At 48.9% G+C, this 17,989-nt stretch overlaps 1 protein-coding gene across 3 annotated transcripts in view; it reads left to right on the plus strand.

Annotated features, from left to right (window-relative positions):
- The window catches only part of BMS1 (BMS1 ribosome biogenesis factor), a 90,975-nt gene that overhangs the window by 24,861 nt on the left and 48,125 nt on the right, over positions 1–17,989 (plus strand). For all 3 annotated transcript variants that reach the window (XM_073574771.1, XM_073574773.1, XM_073574774.1), the window contains exons 10-11: positions 4,881–5,485; positions 14,782–14,883. In XM_073574771.1, coding sequence (XP_073430872.1) covers positions 4,881–5,485; positions 14,782–14,883 — 707 coding nt within the window. The remainder of the gene's footprint in view (positions 1–4,880; positions 5,486–14,781; positions 14,884–17,989) is intronic.

Here is a 17,989-nt window from a genome sequence, read left to right on the forward strand (position 1 = left end):
GGTGGTCCATTCAGGAGATAATTCTCCCGATCAACATTCTGGAGATACGGGCAATACGATTGGCCCTGCAACATTTTCAGTGTTTCCTGAGACACCGGCCGGTGCGCATTCAGTCGGACAATGCTACAGCAGTAGCATATGTCAACCATCGGGGGCACGCGCAGCCAAACAGCCATGCGCGAGGTTGGACTGGTACTGCGTTGGGCCGAAAAGAACCACGTGGTAATTTCAGCGGTGCACATTCCGGGAGTCGAAAACTGGGCGGCAGATTTTCTCAGCCGACAGGGGGTCGCGGCAGGGGAATGGTCCCTGCACCCCGAGGTTTTTCAACAGATCTGCCAACGGTGGGGGACACCAGACGTGGACCTTATGGCATCCAGAGAGAACGCCAAAGTGCAAAGGTTCGTCGCTCGATCCCTCGACCCGCAGGCGATCGCAGCAGACGCTCTGGTGCTTCCATGGAGCCAGTTTCGTCTCCCATACTTGTTCCCCCCGCTACCTCTGCTTCCAAGGGTCATCAGAAAGTTAAGGAGAGAGAAGGTTCCAGCAATTCTGCTAGCGCCAGACTGGCCTCGGAGGGCCTGGTATGCAGATCTGGTTCAGCTAGTGGTGGACGTACCCTGGCGTCTACCAGATCGACCGGACTTGCTGTCCCAGGGGCCGATCTACCATCCGAACTTAGGGGCCCTGTGTTTGACGGCGTGGCCATTGAATCTTGGCTGTTAACACAGGCAGGATTCAGGCGCGATGTGGTGGCCACGATGGTGAGTGCCCGAAAACCTTCCTCGGCGAAGGTATATCATCGGACTTGGGAAGTTTTTTTCCGTTGGTGTAGGGATCGCGGAGTGGCTCCTCTGGTTTTTTCAACCCCCAACGTACTGGCTTTTTTTCAGGCAGGGCTGGACGCAGGGCTGGCTCCGAGTTCGCTCAGGACGCAAATCTCGGCCCTGTCGGTCCTTTTTCAACGAAAGGTCGCTTCGGTCTGGCAGGTTAAGACGTTTATGCAGGGGGTCGCACATTTAGTACCCACCTATAAGGCGCCGACGGAATCATGGGACCTGAACTTGGTGCTCAGAGCCCTTCAGGAGCCCCCCTTCGAACCCTTACAAGGAGTCTCCTTACCTTACCTGTCCAGAAAAGTCGTTTTTCTGGTAGCTATTACGTCTATTAGGCGGGTTTCGGAATTGGCGGCTTTATCTTGTAAACCGCCGTTCTTGACTTTTTATAAGGATAAGGTAGTTTTAAGGCCAGCTCCCCCCTTCTTGCCGAAGGTTGTCTCTGCATTCCATATCAACGAAGACATTGTCTTACCTTCGTTTTGCCCGGCACCGGTGCACAAGGTAGAAAAGGCTTTGCACACACTGGATCTGGTAAGAGCTCTTAGGAGGTATGTGACAAGGACAGCATCTTTCCGCCGGACAGACTCTCTATTCGTGATCCCAGAAGGGAGACGGAAGGGGCTTGCTGCGTCCAAAGCGACTTTGGCCAGATGGGTTCGCCTGACGATTCAGGAATCTTATGAAATCAGTGGCACGCCGGTTCCGGCAGGGATCAAGGCACACTCGGCTCGAGCAGTGGGTGCCTCATGGGCACTGCGACACCAAGCTTCAGCGGAACAGGTGTGCAAAGCAGCTACCTGGTCCAGTTTGCATACGTTTGTCAAACATTATAACGTACATACCCAGGCATCCTCGGATGCAAGCCTGGGAAGAAAGATTCTTCAGGCAGCAGTTGCGCACCTCTAATCAGGGGCGCAAAGTAGCATGGATTGGGTGAGCTAATATCCCGCCCAGGGACTGCTTTAGAACGTCCCACAGTCTCTGTGTCCCCCAATGAGACGAAGGAGAAACATGGATTTTTGTGAGTACTCACCGTAAAATCCTTTTCTCCGAGACGCTCATTGGGGGACACAGCACCCACCCTACTAGCCAGTTGGCTTTTGCTTATTTTAAGTTATACAAATCCTTATGTAAGGATCAGGGTGGTCCCTTTTCCAGACGTATAATTTCTTGCCTGAGTTTAAGGCGCGTTCTCCTACTGCTTATGCACTAAACTGAGTTACGCCCGGTCTGGGGGCGAGGGTGTATGCGGCGGAGGAGGAGCTAACTCTTTTTTTGTATACTTAGTGTCAGCCTCCAGACGGCAGAAGCACACACCCACAGTCTCTGTGTCCCCCAATGAGCGTCTCGGAGAAAAGGATTTTACGGTGAGTACTCACAAAAATCCATGTTTCTTAACTTTTTTTTAAAACGTTTTACTAGCTTCAACAGTTTCCATAGGAGACTAGAAGCTGCTATCATCCGATCGCTTGTAATACACACAGCAGGGCTACAGCCCTGCTGTGTGTAGCAAAAATGCATACTTGCTATGAGCACCGACCCCTGAGCGACGCTCATAGCTCTTAGGCTAGGACATCCACAAGGGGCTGCTGCAGACCCCAGGTTGTCATGCCAATCCGTCGGTGACCCGCAGTCATGTGACACTGGCGCTGATTACCTGGCATGATCATGTTAAATGCCGCTCTCAGATTAACAGCGGCATTTTACATGTTAACAGCAGTGGGTGGATCGCGATTACATCCGCGGCTGTTAGGGGCACATGTCAGCTGTTGAAATCAGCTGTCATGTGCAGAAAAAAGATGTGGGCTCATTGCCGGAGCCCGCATCGTGAAGGGATTAAAGAAGCAGCTCTTTGATAACGGGGGTTTCTGTGTGTGTTAGGGGGTGGGGGTCATGCACTCTCTCCACACACAGTACTTTTGATGGATGTAGTATATAGCCAGCATCTGTCTGAGCGGTTATTCTTTTCATTTCTGAAACTAATGTTTACATGTGCCTGTCATATACCTCCACCCAACCCACTGCAACGCACTGATGGGGTACTATGAAAGTTGGGGGCCTGCTGAAGTCTCTCCTATTGCTGCCATCTTGGTCCTTGAATGAAGTTCACTGTAGGCTCTATAACAGAACTGAGACTTACACTATATGTCTGGAATATTGATTAAGATAACTTGTGGTTAATGTTTAATCTGTATTTGCAGTTTTTATTTAATGAGATTCTTGTGCTCCGGAGCAGCCTGTGGTCGGAGCTTTATGTGACTTATGATAGGTCACTGAGCCTTCAGTGACTTCCCTCATGTTTTACATACTGCATATATGGTCTGTGGCTTTGAAAAACAAAAAACAAAACGTAACTATAGGAAAATAGCGGCGCATGCGCAGTAGCATCTATCGCTTGCCAATAGCTGCTAGATGCTACTGTGCAAGTGCCGCTGGCGATGCCATTTTGCTGCACACCATTTTTTTTTTCTCCAGCAAAATGGCGGCAGTGCATGCACAGTATCATCTGTTGGCAGCAATAGATGCTACTGTGCATGCGCCACCAGCAAGTGATAGATACCACCACACATGCATCGCCGCTGATGCCATTTTGCTGGAGTTAAACTTTTTTTTTTTTTTTCAAAGCCACCACCCATATATGCAGTATGTAAAATAGGGGGCAGGATACTGAGGGATCAGTGACCTGTCAAAAGCCCATACAGATGAATATGTAAGCCGAGCACCACATAAAGTCCTGCCCTCAGGCCGCCCCGGAGCACGAGAATCTCCGTAACTGAAAACTACAAATACCGATAAAATCCGTCTTGTGGTTGTTGTTTTATCACCCAGTCATCATTTTAAATTTTTAATCAGTATAACGACGCCGACTTGACACTGTCTGAAGTTTACTGAGCACAATCCTGCTGACAGGTTTGCTTTAAAATAACAAATCAATGAAAAAAAAATCATCTCCCCTTCTTATGCAAGATAAATAAATAACAGACATGTTATCACCACATCTGTAAATGTCCGATCTATCAAAATATAACATTAACCTGATTGGCGAGAAAATAATGCACACATTTGCAGATTTTGTTTGTTTTTGCCAAGCAGATTTGCTAGCAAAACCTGAAGCAATCCTGATGCCAGCAAAATGAGTGAGAAACCTGAAGTGTCATCTGTCATGCACACGTTGAGTATTTCTGACTTACAGATTTGGTGCAGAAAATAATCTGCAGGATGTCAATTCTCTGTGCGTTTTTCACCATTCACTTCACCCAAATCTGTCAAAAAAGGCAGGGCAAAAACCCAGGCAAAAGACTTCAAAAAGGCGATTTTTTTTTTTTTTTTTTTTGCAGCTGTGTTTTTCTTGCCAAGAGATGTGGAAATGGTGCAGAAACTTCTGCATCCATTTACTCAACGTGTGCACATAGCCTCGAGAGGTATTCCCTGTCCCAATATGTAATAATAGCAAATGCCTTCAATTAGAAATGCAGCATAGTTCTTATGATTCACCATGTCTCTTTCCTCATGTGCAGGCATTTGCAGTATCCATGTTTATGACCCCTAGCTAGTTGCTAACGATCACTGAAGAAAGAGAGATTGCTACTGCAATGCCTGAGACATGGCAAATCAGAAAAACTATACTATATTTTTAATTGGAGGTATTTTCTAACTTTCTGTGAAGTCAAATGGTTCCATTACGGGAAAAAAAGGAAAACCTTATGGATCTCGGAAGATAAATAGCAACGTGATTAAATAATGTGTGTATGTGTGTGTGGAGAGAGATATATATATATATATATATATATATATATATATATATATATATATATATATATATATATATATATATATATATATATATATATATATATATATATTATACAATTTTTTTTTTTTTTCTTTCTTTACAAGCTTCTACATTTGTTTTTCCACCACATAGATAAAAGTTCTATACAAGTCTGATATTGCCATAATTGATCTGTGGAATCACAGAACGAATTATCATTGCTAATTGTTGAGATGTTTTCTTCATGGTGTCATCTTACATTTTATTAGGTTTGCGATGCCAACAGAGGAAAAAGTCCTAGATTCTGAAACTGGTCGGGTGCGTCGTAAAGCTGTTTTTAAAGGAGACCATCCGAAGGAATCTGATGAGGAGGATGTTGCTGAGGAAAGTGATGAAGAGGAGGATGATGATGAAAATGATGAGGAAATGGATTTGTCTGGGGAAGAAAGTGATTGTGATGAAAAAGTTCACCCCAAAAGACAAAAACAAAAATGTAACGTACAGGAGGAACACACACCCAGCAGATTGGAAATGCCAGCTTTTGCTGACAGTGATGATGATCTGGAGCACAGTGGGAATGAAATGGATGAGGACCGTGATATGAAAAGGGTTGTGATAAAGCCAAATAGTACTTCTGTGAAACAGACACCGGAAGGGGGCAAAGGTAGAAAGTCAACGGCAGCATTGGACAGTGGCAATTGCACAGGAGAGGATGGTGTTTCATCGGATTCTGAAATATTGGAAAATATGGATAGAGATGAAGAACTATCTGAGGATATAGATGAAGACTCTGAAGAGGACAGTGGTGACGAAGAAGACTTACTAAAAGATGATGATGACATGGAAACCGATGATGTCTCTGAAGACACAGCTGGTGAGTTCCCCAAGGACCCCCGAATATCCCGTTAAAGAATCCCTCCCATGTTGATTTTTTTTTTTTTTTCATTAAATATTTGTATATGTTCATGTATTGTAGTGTGAGTGTAATAGTATACTCCCAAATAGAAAAAAAGCCAGCTCACCTACGGCGGATGGCAGGTGCTTGGAATTCCATCCTGATGAGAGGTGAATAACGATAGAAATGAAGTAGTGTTCCAGCTCCTCAGATAAAATCCCAAAAATTCCTTTATTTGGTCAAATTAAAACATAGGTACTCCTGGACAGCACTCCAATCCCGGGGAAAAAGTGATGCGTTTCGATCGCTGCAGTGATCTTTATCAAAGCTTATCAAAATTAAAACATACAAAAATTGTAAAAATATAATACCTATCCAAAAAGCGCCCATGCCGGTCTTATTAGATTGCTAATAATGAAACCTTATTTTGTTGCGCTTACTGAGGCCATCTGGAAATCTTGTGTCCAAATTATAGATCTATGCTTCACGGATAAGGAGACGACATTTCATGTCTCCGCCATGAAATGTTTTATATTGCCTTGCGTGAGCTAAAAAATATGTCTGACATTACCACCAAAATGTCGGACAAAGGTGGGGTAGTAGTAATTATGAATGCCTCCTGATCAGAGCTAAAATTATTGAATTTCTGTCTGATAATTTGACATATAAGAAACTTCCAGCCAATCCTACATCCTCGTTTAAAACCGAAATTGATAAAATCGTATTCAAAGGTGTAACTTTACGGGTTCTAACTAAGAAATGAGCTGTCATTTTTGGAGGTTCAGCATCCAATCTTACATGGATTGCCCAAAAGTCGTAGAGGGTGTTTTTCCACCAATGAGACCAATAGTCTCAGGCATAGGCTCATCCAATGGGCATTTGTGCGATTGGTTAGATTCAGTGTTGCAGCCGTTGGTGCACATAATCCCGGGATATATAAGGGATTTGTTAGGAGTTTTTTTCTACAGAAAACCTTGGTCATCACAGTTTACATGGCTCCGCTGTGATATTGTGCCGCTCTACACCTGCATACCCCGTTCCCTGGCCATTACATTTTCACTTGATGAAGCCTAGTAATTATTCCCAGTATTTAATTAATTACATCTTGCATGTTACACAATTTCTATTTACATTTTTTTTTTCATTTGACCATCTGTTTTATTTCATGTGTTCAGGCGTGGCAATGGGGCTAAGTTCTCACCTTCCTCGGCCAACCTTGTCATGGCCTTTTGGGAAGTTAGTTACCTTTATTCTACCTCTAATGAATTTGCAGCACACATTGTCTTGTATGGCAAATATATAGAGGACACGCTCATCATGTGGACTGAGGATATATCTGCCATGCCAGACTTTGTACAATATTTGAATTCTAATGACTATAACTTAAAATTTGCACACATTAGTACCTATCTTTAATCTTTTGGGTACGCAGGCCGTGCGGATGGATGCGTCTGCATGCATGGTTTTGACGATGCGGCGACCCGCGTTGAACGCAGCGTGTTGCAATTTGTTGCGGTCACATCCGCATACATTAGCACGACCTGCGTACCCAATGTTAAAGATAGGTACGCAGGCCGCATGCAGACGTAGGCAGAGCTGACCGGAGGAGGTGCGGCAGTGGGCGGAGCTTCATGAGGAACTACGCAGCCCTCCACAGCTCTGCCGAACGCTAGTGTGAAACCAGCCTAAAAAGCCTTGATTAAAGATTGCTTCAGCGATCGAAATACGCCGCTTTTCCCCCAGTCTTGGAGTGCTGTCCCAGAGCACTTATCTTTTAATTTGAACCAATAAAGAATTTTTCTTTATCGCTTCATTGGGGGACACAGATTACCATGGGTGTATGCTGCTGCTGCTAGGAGGCTGACACTATGCAAAACAAGAAAATTAGCTCCTCCCCGGCAGTATACACCCACCGACAGGCACCAAGTACCTTACTTTGTGCTTAGTGTCTGTAGGAGGCGGACCGGGATCTTCCCAGATCCGCAGTTAACAATTCCTTTTAGGTTTAGTTGAATGTATTAATTTTTTTCTCATTTATTTTTCAGATTCAGCGTCGGGAAACAGGGTGAAAATCTCATCCTGCTTTCCCATATCAGGCGGCTGAGCGAGCAGTGTGGTGTCTCCCACATCGCAACTCTCAGTACCGCAGGCCGGACCTTTTCCCTATCACCCTCAGGTGCTATGGACTGATGACAGGTGGCCGGTCCTAGCCAGTGACCCTCCTCATCCCTCTCCCGGGACAGGGCTGAGAGGAAGACGGCGGTCGCCAGTGGTGATTCCTCCCTACCAGCAATAGGTTAACGCCGTCTTCTACATGATGCGGGTACAGAGGACCTCTCCCAGCGGCCTGCCTTCTATTTGTGGGCCCCTGTGGTCATCCTCTTCAGGGACGTCAGGTAAGCGGTCTGAACGATCCCTCCAGCCCCGCTATTTCTACAGGGAAGCATCTCTATTTGCCTACAGTGTCCCCAGTTGGAAATTCCTTCCCAGCATTCACACTATTTTAAAATTCCCGCCCCTGTCAGCGCGCGCCCTTCTCCTCACATACAGCCCGGGCTTTACAGCGGTGGGGTTCGCAGGCAGTTAGTAACTTGTGCCTCCTGGGCTATGTCGGCGTCGCGGGTAGTTTCAGCGTTCGCCGGTATAGAGATTCAGGCGGGGGGACCGCGCTACTTTCACTTTGAGAGCTCCCTCCTCTCCGCTCTGAGCGCGCTGTTTTTTCGCGCCTTTCCTTGCCCATCAAAGGGCTCCTTTCTCTTTGGCGCCGTCAGTCTCCTTCCTTGCTGCGCCCCTCCTCTGCATCTATCCAATCAAGGCTATGCCGCTAAGCTCCGCCCCCGCGTTCGTTGTGCATTTTCTGCTGGAATCTCATCCCTTCCTGGGCTGCTTGGGGGACACATCGGCGTCCTGCTGTGCATCTGAAGCTCGGTAGGCTCTGCTCTGCTATTGTCTGAGGCTAAAATTGGCTCCCCTCTGCAGTTTTCTCTTTGATTCTTGCGGCCATTCTGCACAGCCTACTTATGCCCAACCCTGCAAGGGCTCTCTGTTTTAGACACATCGCTACCCATTACGCCTGCGCACGCTGTAAAAAGAAGTGGGCGTCAGGTCAGTTGTCACCCTTCTGCAGCCCTTCCATCATGTCTGCCCCTCAGGAGCACACCGAGTCCCGAGATGAGAGTACACCAATCTCCCCCACATTGGGCCGTTGCAATGTCTGTCGGTCTCTGATCTGACTAAAGTCTCTCAGTCCCTGGTCCAGGTCTTAGAACGTTTACCTCGGCTATCTTCAGCCACCTGTGCGCCGTCCGCCTCTCACGGTGAGTAGCCCGCACCTGACCGCGACCTTCAGAGGGGCAGACCGGGTGGGAGTTCTAGAAAGCGGGCTCTGTCTGGCTCGTCTTCCAGCTCGCAAGGTCCTTCGGTCTCACCCAGGTTTCCTTCTCCGTCTCCTTCCTCTGAAGACGAACTTAGGTCAGACAATGATTCCCAATCGGGATCTGACGCAGAAGCAGACAATATATCTAAAACACGGGACATGGTCGATAATCTCATTTCGGCTATTTTCCAAACCCTCAAAATTAAGCAGGATAAGGCTCCCCCTCAGCAATCCTCGGTTCCTTTTAAGCGAGCAATGCCTCCATCTCGAACCTTTCCCAATCACAAAGAGTTCAATACTACTCTATCCAAACACTGGGAACACCCTGAGCAACGTTTCTCAGGCCGCAGGTACTTAGATGTGCTCTACCCCTTCGATGCAGACCTGCTCACAAAATGGACCAAAGGTCCAGAAGTGGATCCCCCAGTTTCCCGTATTGCCTCTAAGACGGTTCTATCTCTTCCAGACGGGGCATCGCTTAAAGATCCAACAGACAGGCAGAATCGCTGGCTAAGTCAATTTTTGAGGCATCCGCCTCCCTCTGTCCTATTTTCGCGTCCGCCTGGGTGGCGAAAGTCGTCTCAGCCTGGGCAAAAATTCTTCGCAGGGAGTCTTAGTGGCAGCTCCCCAAGACGAGCTGGCAGATTTAACAGACCAAATTAATCATGCAGGTAAATATCTTTTAGCCGCCTCCTTGGATGTGGCTGGATGCGTAGCAAGGGCTAACAGCAACATAGTAGCCATACGCCGTGTCCTTTGGCTGAAGTCATGGAGTGCGGATACCACCTCTAAGAAGTCGCTCACCAACCTGACGTTCCATGGTTCTAGGCTCTTTGGCGCCAAGCTGGATCAGATAATTTCCGATGCCACTGGTGGTAAAAGTACCTCTCTTCCCCAGTCTCGACCTGGACGCATTTTTAACAGAAAAGCTTTTCGGCCTTTTAGGCCCTTTCGCCCCTTCTCTTCCACAGAAGGATCTTCCCAGCGAGACCAGTCCTCCGCCTCCAGAGAGCGGAAAAAACCATCGTACAAACCCGCCCCCCGCTGGAGATCTAGGGGCCAGCCCTCCAGATCTTCAGGCTCCCGTGCCGGTAGGTTTTCCTCCAAGTGACGGGTCACCCCCACCTGGAAATTTTTCCAGGGTGGGAGGCAGACTTTCCTTTTTCATGGACGCCTGGCTGGCTGTCGTCCACGACGCATGGGTCAGGGAAATCATCATATCCGGATACAAAATGGAATTTGCTTCCCCCCCAAACAGACGCTTCTTCCCGTCTCGACCTCCAAAGCAGTGGTCCCAGATTCCAGGGTTCCTTCAGGCCATTTCCTCCCTTCTTTCCGCCGGAGTTATCGTTCCCGTCCCTTCAAACGAACGGTTTTCAGGGTTTTACTCGAATCTTTTCGTAGTCCTGAAAAAAGATGGCTCCCTTTGTCCTATCTTGGACCTCAAATTGCACAATCGCCATGTGAGGATTCTCCATTTCAAAATGGAGTCCCTTTGATCGGTGAAAGCCTCGATGGAACCCGGAGAGTTTCTCTGCTCGGTAGACATACGGGATACATACCTTCACATCCCTGTATGTGTGCAACATCAGAGATTTCTTCGCTTTGTGATTCAGGAAAATCACTATCAGTTCACGGCTCTGCCCTTCGGCCTAGCCTCTGCTCCCCGTGTCTTCACGAAGGGGATGGCAACAGTCATGGCCATTCTCCGCTCCAGGGGGATTCTCATTATCCCTTATCTGGACGATCTGTTGATCAAGGGTTCGTCCCGCCAAGACTGTCTTCAAAGTCTTCAGATAACTCTGGATACTCTCGCCCGTCTCGGATGGATAGTCAACAAGGAGAAGTCCGTCCTATGCCCTACTCAGCGTCTGACCTTTCTGGGCATGGAATTCGACACAAATCTAGCCCGGGTGTTTCTTCCAAGGGACAAATTTTCTGCCCTTTGCAAGGGAATCCGGTCCCTAAAACTCTCGACTCCCATTCCCCTTCGGTCCTGTATGAGGGTCCTGGGGAAGATGGTAGCTTCCATGGAAGCAGTGCCTTTCACACAATTTCACCTTCGTCCCCTCCAGCTGTCCTTCCTCTCAGCCTGGGACAAAACCACTTTGTCTCTGGACCTTCCCATACTCCTTCCCCTCAAAGTAAGACAATCTCTGACTTGGTGGACACTACTGGCGTCAGTTCTACAAGGGAGGTCCTTTTTCCCGTTTCAGTGGCAAGTCATCACCACCGATGCCAGTCTCCTGGGATGGGGAGCGGTTTTCCATCGGAAAACGGCCCAAGGGCGCTGGAACTCCCGAGAGGTTCTTCCCATCAACCTTCTGGAGATCAGAGCGATCTTCCTTGCCCTCCTTAGTTGGCAGCCTCTCCTCGTAGGCAAGCCAGTCCGCATCCAGTCCAGGGACCCTCTAGCCGTCGGTTGCGACGCCCTAGTAATTCCGTGGTCCCAGTTCCATCTTGCTTACCTGTTTCCTCCTCTTGCCTTGATCCCAAGGGTGGTCAAGAAAATAAAATCGGAGGGCATCCCAGTAATTCTGGTGGCTCCGGACTGGCCAAGACGTCCTTCGTACGCGGAGCTGGTGAACATGCTCGCGGACGTTCCCTGGAGACTTCCAGAACGTCCAGAGCTTCTCTCACAAGGCCCCCTTTACCACCAGAATTCTCAGTCTCTGAATTTAATGGCATGGCCGTTGAGGCCGCGATTCTGAGAGAATCAGGTTTTTCCAAACAAGTTATTCAGACCATGATTAGAGCCAGAAAACCAGCCTCTTCCCTCATCTACCATAGGTACTGGAAGGCCTTTTTCCGTTGATGCGACACTAACAATGTTTTTCCATTGTCTTTTTGCATTCCATCCATACTGGGTTTCCTCCAGTCCGGCTTAGATGCGGGCCTGTCCCTCAGTACTCTCAAAGGCCAGGTCTCGGCTCTGTCGATTCTTTTCCAAAGAGATCTCGCTCCCTTACCGCAAGTTAAGACCTTCCTCCAAGGGTTTGCCCATGTGGCTCCTCCTCATCATTCACCGATAGATCCGTGGGACCTCAATCTATTTCTTGGCGCTCTCCAAAAGGCGCCTTTCGAGCCTGTCCAGGACATTTCTCTTTCCTTTCTCTCATGGAAGGTAACTTTCCTAATCGCTTTTACATCCATTAGGAGAGTTTCTGAGCTGGCGGCCCTATCCTGCCGGTCCCCGTACCTTATCCTCCATCAGGATAAGGTTGTTCTCAGGCCCGTTCCCTCCTTTCTTCCAAAGGTGGTATCCTCTTTCCACATTAATGAGGATATTGTCCTTCCCTCTTTTTTCCCTGCTCCTTCTCACCCTCTGGAGAAGTCGCTCCACAAACTGGATGTAGTAAGAGCCTTGCATGTCTATCTCGCCAGGACCGCTTCGCTTCATCACAATCCGATTCCCTGCTTGTCATCTATGAAGGTCGTCGAAAAGGGCTTCCAGCATGCAAATCCACAATCGCCCGCTGGATTCGTTCTACCATTCTGGAAGCGTACCGACTTCAGGAAAAACGGCCCCCTCCAGGGGGTGAGAGCCCACTCCACCCGGGCTGTAGGAGCTTTGTGGGCTGTTCGACACCAGGCTTCGGCTTTGCAAATTTGCAGGGCCGCGACCTGATCGTCTTTGCACACGTTTGCGAGGTTCTACAGGGTTAAATACCCAGGCCTCGTCTGATGCAGCTTTTGGTAGGAAGGTTCTGCAGGCGGCGGTAGCTCACCGGCCGACCTAAGCCCTTCCTTCTTTCGTTCCTTATTGCTGTTCCCACCCTTGGGACTGCTTTGGAACGTCCCATGGTAATCTGTGTCCCCCAATGAAGCGATAAAGAAAGAGGGATTTTTGGTTCTTACCGTAAAATCTCTTTCTTGGAACCTTCATTGGGGGACACAGCACCCTCCCTGTTTAAGTTGTACCGTGTTGGGTCTTTGAGTCCCTTTTTGGGTTGGTACATATCTTCAGAGTTTTTTTGTCGCTTCTCCTACTGCTTTCTCACCAACTGAGGTACTTGGGGCCTGTCGGTGGGTGTATACTGCCGGGGAGGAGCTAATTTTCTTGTTTTGCATAGTGTCAGCCTCCTAGCAGCAGCAGCAGCAGCAGCATACACCCATGGTAATCTGTGTCCCCCAATGAAGCGATAAAGAAAAATTCTTTATTGGTTCAAATTAAAAGATAAGTGCTCTGGACAGCACTCCAAGACTGGGGGAAAAGCGGCGTATTTCGATCGCCGAAGCAATCTTTAATCAAGGCTTTTTAGGCTGGTTTCACACTAGCTTTCGGCAGAGCTGCGGAGGGCTGCGTAGTTCCTCAATGAAGGCTCCAAGAAAGAGATTTTACGGTAAGAACCAAAAATCCCTCTTTTTATTTTATCTTAGGAGCTGGAACAGTACTTTATGAATATACACACCTCTTGCCGCTTTCTCCGGTGTCCAGCGCGGTTCAGCCACACTTTTGAGTGACATCACTGCAATTGCGAGTACTTGGTTCACTCTGTGCTCTGAGTCTTTTACGATGTGAGTCTATGAAGTCTGGTTCTGAGTCTTGTACTGACAATCCATAGGATCACACTGTAATAGCCGCTGCTGAGTCACATATACGGATCACACTGTAACAGCCGCTGCTGGGTCACATATACGGATCACACTGTAACAGCCGCTGCTGGGTCCCATATACGGATCACACTGTAACAGCCACTGCTGGGTCACATATACGGATCACATTGTAACAGCCGCTGCTGATCACATTGTAACAGCCGCTGCTGGTCACATATACGATTCACATTGTAACAGCCACTGCTGGGTCACATATACGGGTCATACTGTAACAGCCACTGCTGGGTCACGTATACGGATCACACTGTAAAAGCTACTGCTGGGTCACATATTCGGATCACACTGTAACAGCCACTGCTGGGTCACATATACGGATCACATTGTAACAACCACTGCTGGGTCACATATACGGATCACATTGTAACAGCCACTGCTGGATCACATATACGGATTACAATGTAACAGCCACTGCTGGGTCACATATACGGATTACAATGTAACAGCCACTGCTGGGTCACATATACGGATCACATTGTAACAGCCGCTCCTGGGTCACATATACGGATCACACTGTAAAAGCCACTGCTGGATCACATATACGGATCACATTGTAACAGCTGCTGCTGGGTCACATATACAAATCACATTGTAACAGCCGCTGCTGATCACATTGTAACAGCCGCTGCTGGTCACATATACGGTTCACATTGTAACAGCCACTGCTGGGTCACATATACGGATCACACTGTAACAGCCACTGCTGGGTCACATATACGGATCACATTGTAACAACCACTGCTGGGTCACATATACGGATCACATTGTAACAACCACTGCATGGTCACATATACGGATCACACTGTAAAAGCCACTGCTGGGTCACATATATGGATCACATTGTAACAGCCGCTGCTGGGTCACATATACACCCCAGTGTGGTCTGGAGAGTGTGCAGAGCGGTTACGACACTTGAGAGAGCGGCAGTAGGTGAGTTAATGAGCACACTCACACTACATTGCATGCATATACATACTTTAATAAAAACTTCTACATGGGGGCTGCTTTAAGTTGGCCATAAAAAAGATTATTCCGCTGTTGCTAAAATGCTTTGACCAAGTATTCGCTCCATTTTTTTTTTTTTTTAGCCTTTGACACCGAAACATTAATGATGTTGAATGCTGGCACAACTTTCTAACAGAAAACTGACGTTGGTTACTTGCAAGCTTAGGAATTTTGCCCCTTTTCATGAAATCTTGTCTTTTCTGGCAGCAGGCATTCTTCATTTAGATATGTATGAGATTTGTTGTACTGATTCTAAACCTGTCATGTCTTTGTTTTATAGGTGCTTTAAAGTGGAAAGAAGACCTGAAAAAAAAAGCTGCTGAGGTGTTTCTTCGACAGCAGCAGTCTGTGCCTAATCTCCGAAAACTTGTCTATGGAGCAGGTGACGTACCCTATATAGTCTCATAGTACAGGCCAATGGAAGCAAACACTGGATGAGTTGTCTTCTAGGAATTGGGATGCAAAGTTGTTTAATTTTGCTTTCCTATTTTTCTTTTCCATCAGGGAATATATAAACAAATGAAAGCATTTCCCTGGTCAGGGGGTTGTGCCCATACTATTTCTGATGCTGTTGATTAAGCTGGCAATTTCATTTGGTATAAGGACATACCCTATTGGCAAAGGAAATGGAAATATGCAGTATAATCAAACTTTTCATCGATTTCCAGACTGTATAACAAAGCACCCTAATGTAACATGATAAAAGCGCTGTCTGTGACTTTCATGGATCCATAGACTTCTATTATACTTGTATGGGTTGTTTTCATATGAATCAAAATTGGACATGTTGGTGTAATTTTTTTTTTTTCTCCTTCGTCTCATTGGGGGACACAGAGACTGTGGGTGTGTGCTTCTGCCGTCTGGAGGCCGACACTAAGTGTACAAAAAAAGAGTTAGCTCCTCCTCCGCCGCATACACCCTCGCCCCTAGGCCGGGCGTAACTCAGTTTTTTGCTTAGTGTCTGATGGAGGCACACGCAGTCTGGAGTTCCAGACTAGATTTTTTTTTTTTTTCCTCCCTTTTTTCTATGAAGATAAGATAGGGGCGACGGTTCCTATAGAGAGGATCCGATCTCCCCAAATCACCAACGGGCGACCACGTGTGAGTAACCCTCCACGTGTCCTCTCCCGCACCGAGGGACACATCTGGGACTTTTTTCCAGACATCTATTTTTTAACGAAAGAGGGGCAACGCGTCCTGATTAGAGGACTCGGTTTCCCCACAACTTCATCAGGAGCACGTGTGAGCAGAACCAGGGGTCAGCCTCCGCGTTGCTACTCTCCTACAACAGCAGTGTATGGAGGACCCGTCCACCCCTTGGTAGTGAGTCCAGGGGGTTGAATCGGAGGCGCAGGTGAGAGCGTACAGGGGGAAGAGGCCGCGAGTAAGACCGACAGAGCCGCCCCCCCCCCCCCCCCGCACGGCGGATGGCCCTGCTCACCTGTTTAGTATATGGGGGATCCGCTCCTGGAGCGCACCGCAAGTAGGCGCTGGTGGGTAGCGGTAGCCAGGGCGTTGCACCCGGGCTCCGCACGCCGCGTGTATCGCGGCCGGAAGCCCGCCGGCGGCCGCGGCCCCACTGCAGAGCGCGAGTATCGCGCGAGGCCGCGCGCCGACTTCCGGTGGTAGCCGGAAGTCCCGCCCGCTGACTTCCGGTGGTAGCCGGAAGTCCCGCCCGCTGACGCGGCGGTGACAGCGGCGATGGTGGAGACGCGCGATATAGGGCAGGAGGTCAGAGGCGCAGATCCCGGAGAGACTTCCGCCCTAACACATCGCATCCACGCAAGGAGCCGGTGGGTGAGTGTAACTCCGTTTGGAGAACCACGCTGCTTGTCAGGGAAGAGGTTACCCTCCTCCTCCTTCTACTCTGCCTTCAGCCTGTGCAAGTATGTCTGCAAAAGGAAAAGCTCACTCTTTCCTTTACGCGGTTTGCGTGTCCTGTGGGGTCAGGCTGCCAAAGGCACAGGCGGGTAAATATTGTGAAGCCTGTGAGTCGGAGCGCGCCCAGGAGCCCCCCACTGTTTCTGAACCAAGGGGTCAGGACCCCCCGGAATGGGCGGTGTCCTTATCGCAGTCTATGCTGTCCCTTACGAGGGCAATTGAATCCCTTCAGGGCCCGGGCGGGAGCAGGGAGGGGGGTCTGCCAGCGGAAGAGAGCTCGTCCTCGTCTCAGGACCCTCCAACCATTAGAGGTCGCTCCAGTACCAGGCAAGCTCATATCAAGAGGGTTCGTTCCCCGTCGGCCGGACCCTCCGGGGCTTCGGCGGCGGGTATTAGGGCATCCCGTTCCCCGTCACTGAGCTCTGGGAGCGATCAGGATGAAGGAGAGGAGGAAGGAGCCTGGAATCTAGAAAGTCTGGGGTTCCAGGATTCGGTGGACAGTCTCATTGAGGCAGTCAACCAGACATTAGAGATCGAGGACGATGTGCCCACAGCCTCAGGTCACAAGGTCTCTTTTAAGAAATCCAGGCGACCACATAGAAGATTTGCCACGCATCCGGAGTTTGAGGAGCTAGTCCAGAAACATAGAGATCACCCGGATAAGCGCTTTGCAATGCAAAAAGCGCTACAGGCAAAGTATCCGTTTCCTCCTGAGCTCCATAAGGCTTGGGTAGAGTCGCCAGTAGTGGACCCTCCCGTGTCACGTTTAGCATCTAGGTCGCTATTGTCAATACCCAGTGTTTCCTCTATTAAGGACCCAACTGATCGCCTCATGGACGGGCTTGCCCGCTCGGTATATGAGGCAGCAGGGTCGGCTCTGGCCCCCTCCTTTGCGGCGACTTGGGTGGCTAAAGCCATGGTTTCGTGGGGGGAAGCTCTGTATAAGGCCCTCCAGGACAGGGATCTGCCCGCGGAGGTCTTAGAGGTGGCAAATCAGATGTCAGGGGCAAGTGATTATCTTGTCAGCGCCTCACTGGACGCGGCCGAGTGTTCGGCGGTGGCAGCGGCGAATGCGATCGCCATTAGGCGTGCATTATGGCTGAGGCTGTGGAAAGCGGATTCTATCTCTAAAAAATCCTTGACCTCATTGCCTTTTCAGGGCAATCGATTGTTCGGTGAGAAGCTGGATAGGCTTATCTCAGAAGCCACAGGGGGGAAGAGTAGTTTCCTTCCGCAGCAGAGAAGTTGCCCGGCATTCAGGCAAATGCAAAGGCGTTTTCGACCCTTTCGTAGCCCCTGGGGGGGGGACTCCGGCCAGGACATACTCCTCCGCAAACGATGGCCAGAGTAGGGAAAAACAAGTCTCTTACAGGGCCAATCCGCTGGGTAGAGGCCGAGGCCATTTACCCAGAGCGAAGGGGGCCAAGCCCCAAAAGCCTCCAGCTAAATGACTGGAGGCGCTCCGTACCTACGGACGACAGGGTGGGCGGACGCCTACTAAGGTTCAGCCACGTTTGGGTCGCAGTGACACGCGACACTTGGGTGGCAGAACTTGTATCGTCCGGGTACAAGATAGAGTTTGTCGGACGGCCACCACAGCGATTCTT

This window comes from Dendrobates tinctorius, unplaced genomic scaffold (assembly GCF_039654945.1).
Source record: "Dendrobates tinctorius isolate UK_male_01 unplaced genomic scaffold, ASM3965494v1 ptg000040l, whole genome shotgun sequence".
NCBI classification, from domain to species: domain Eukaryota; kingdom Metazoa; phylum Chordata; class Amphibia; order Anura; family Dendrobatidae; genus Dendrobates; species Dendrobates tinctorius.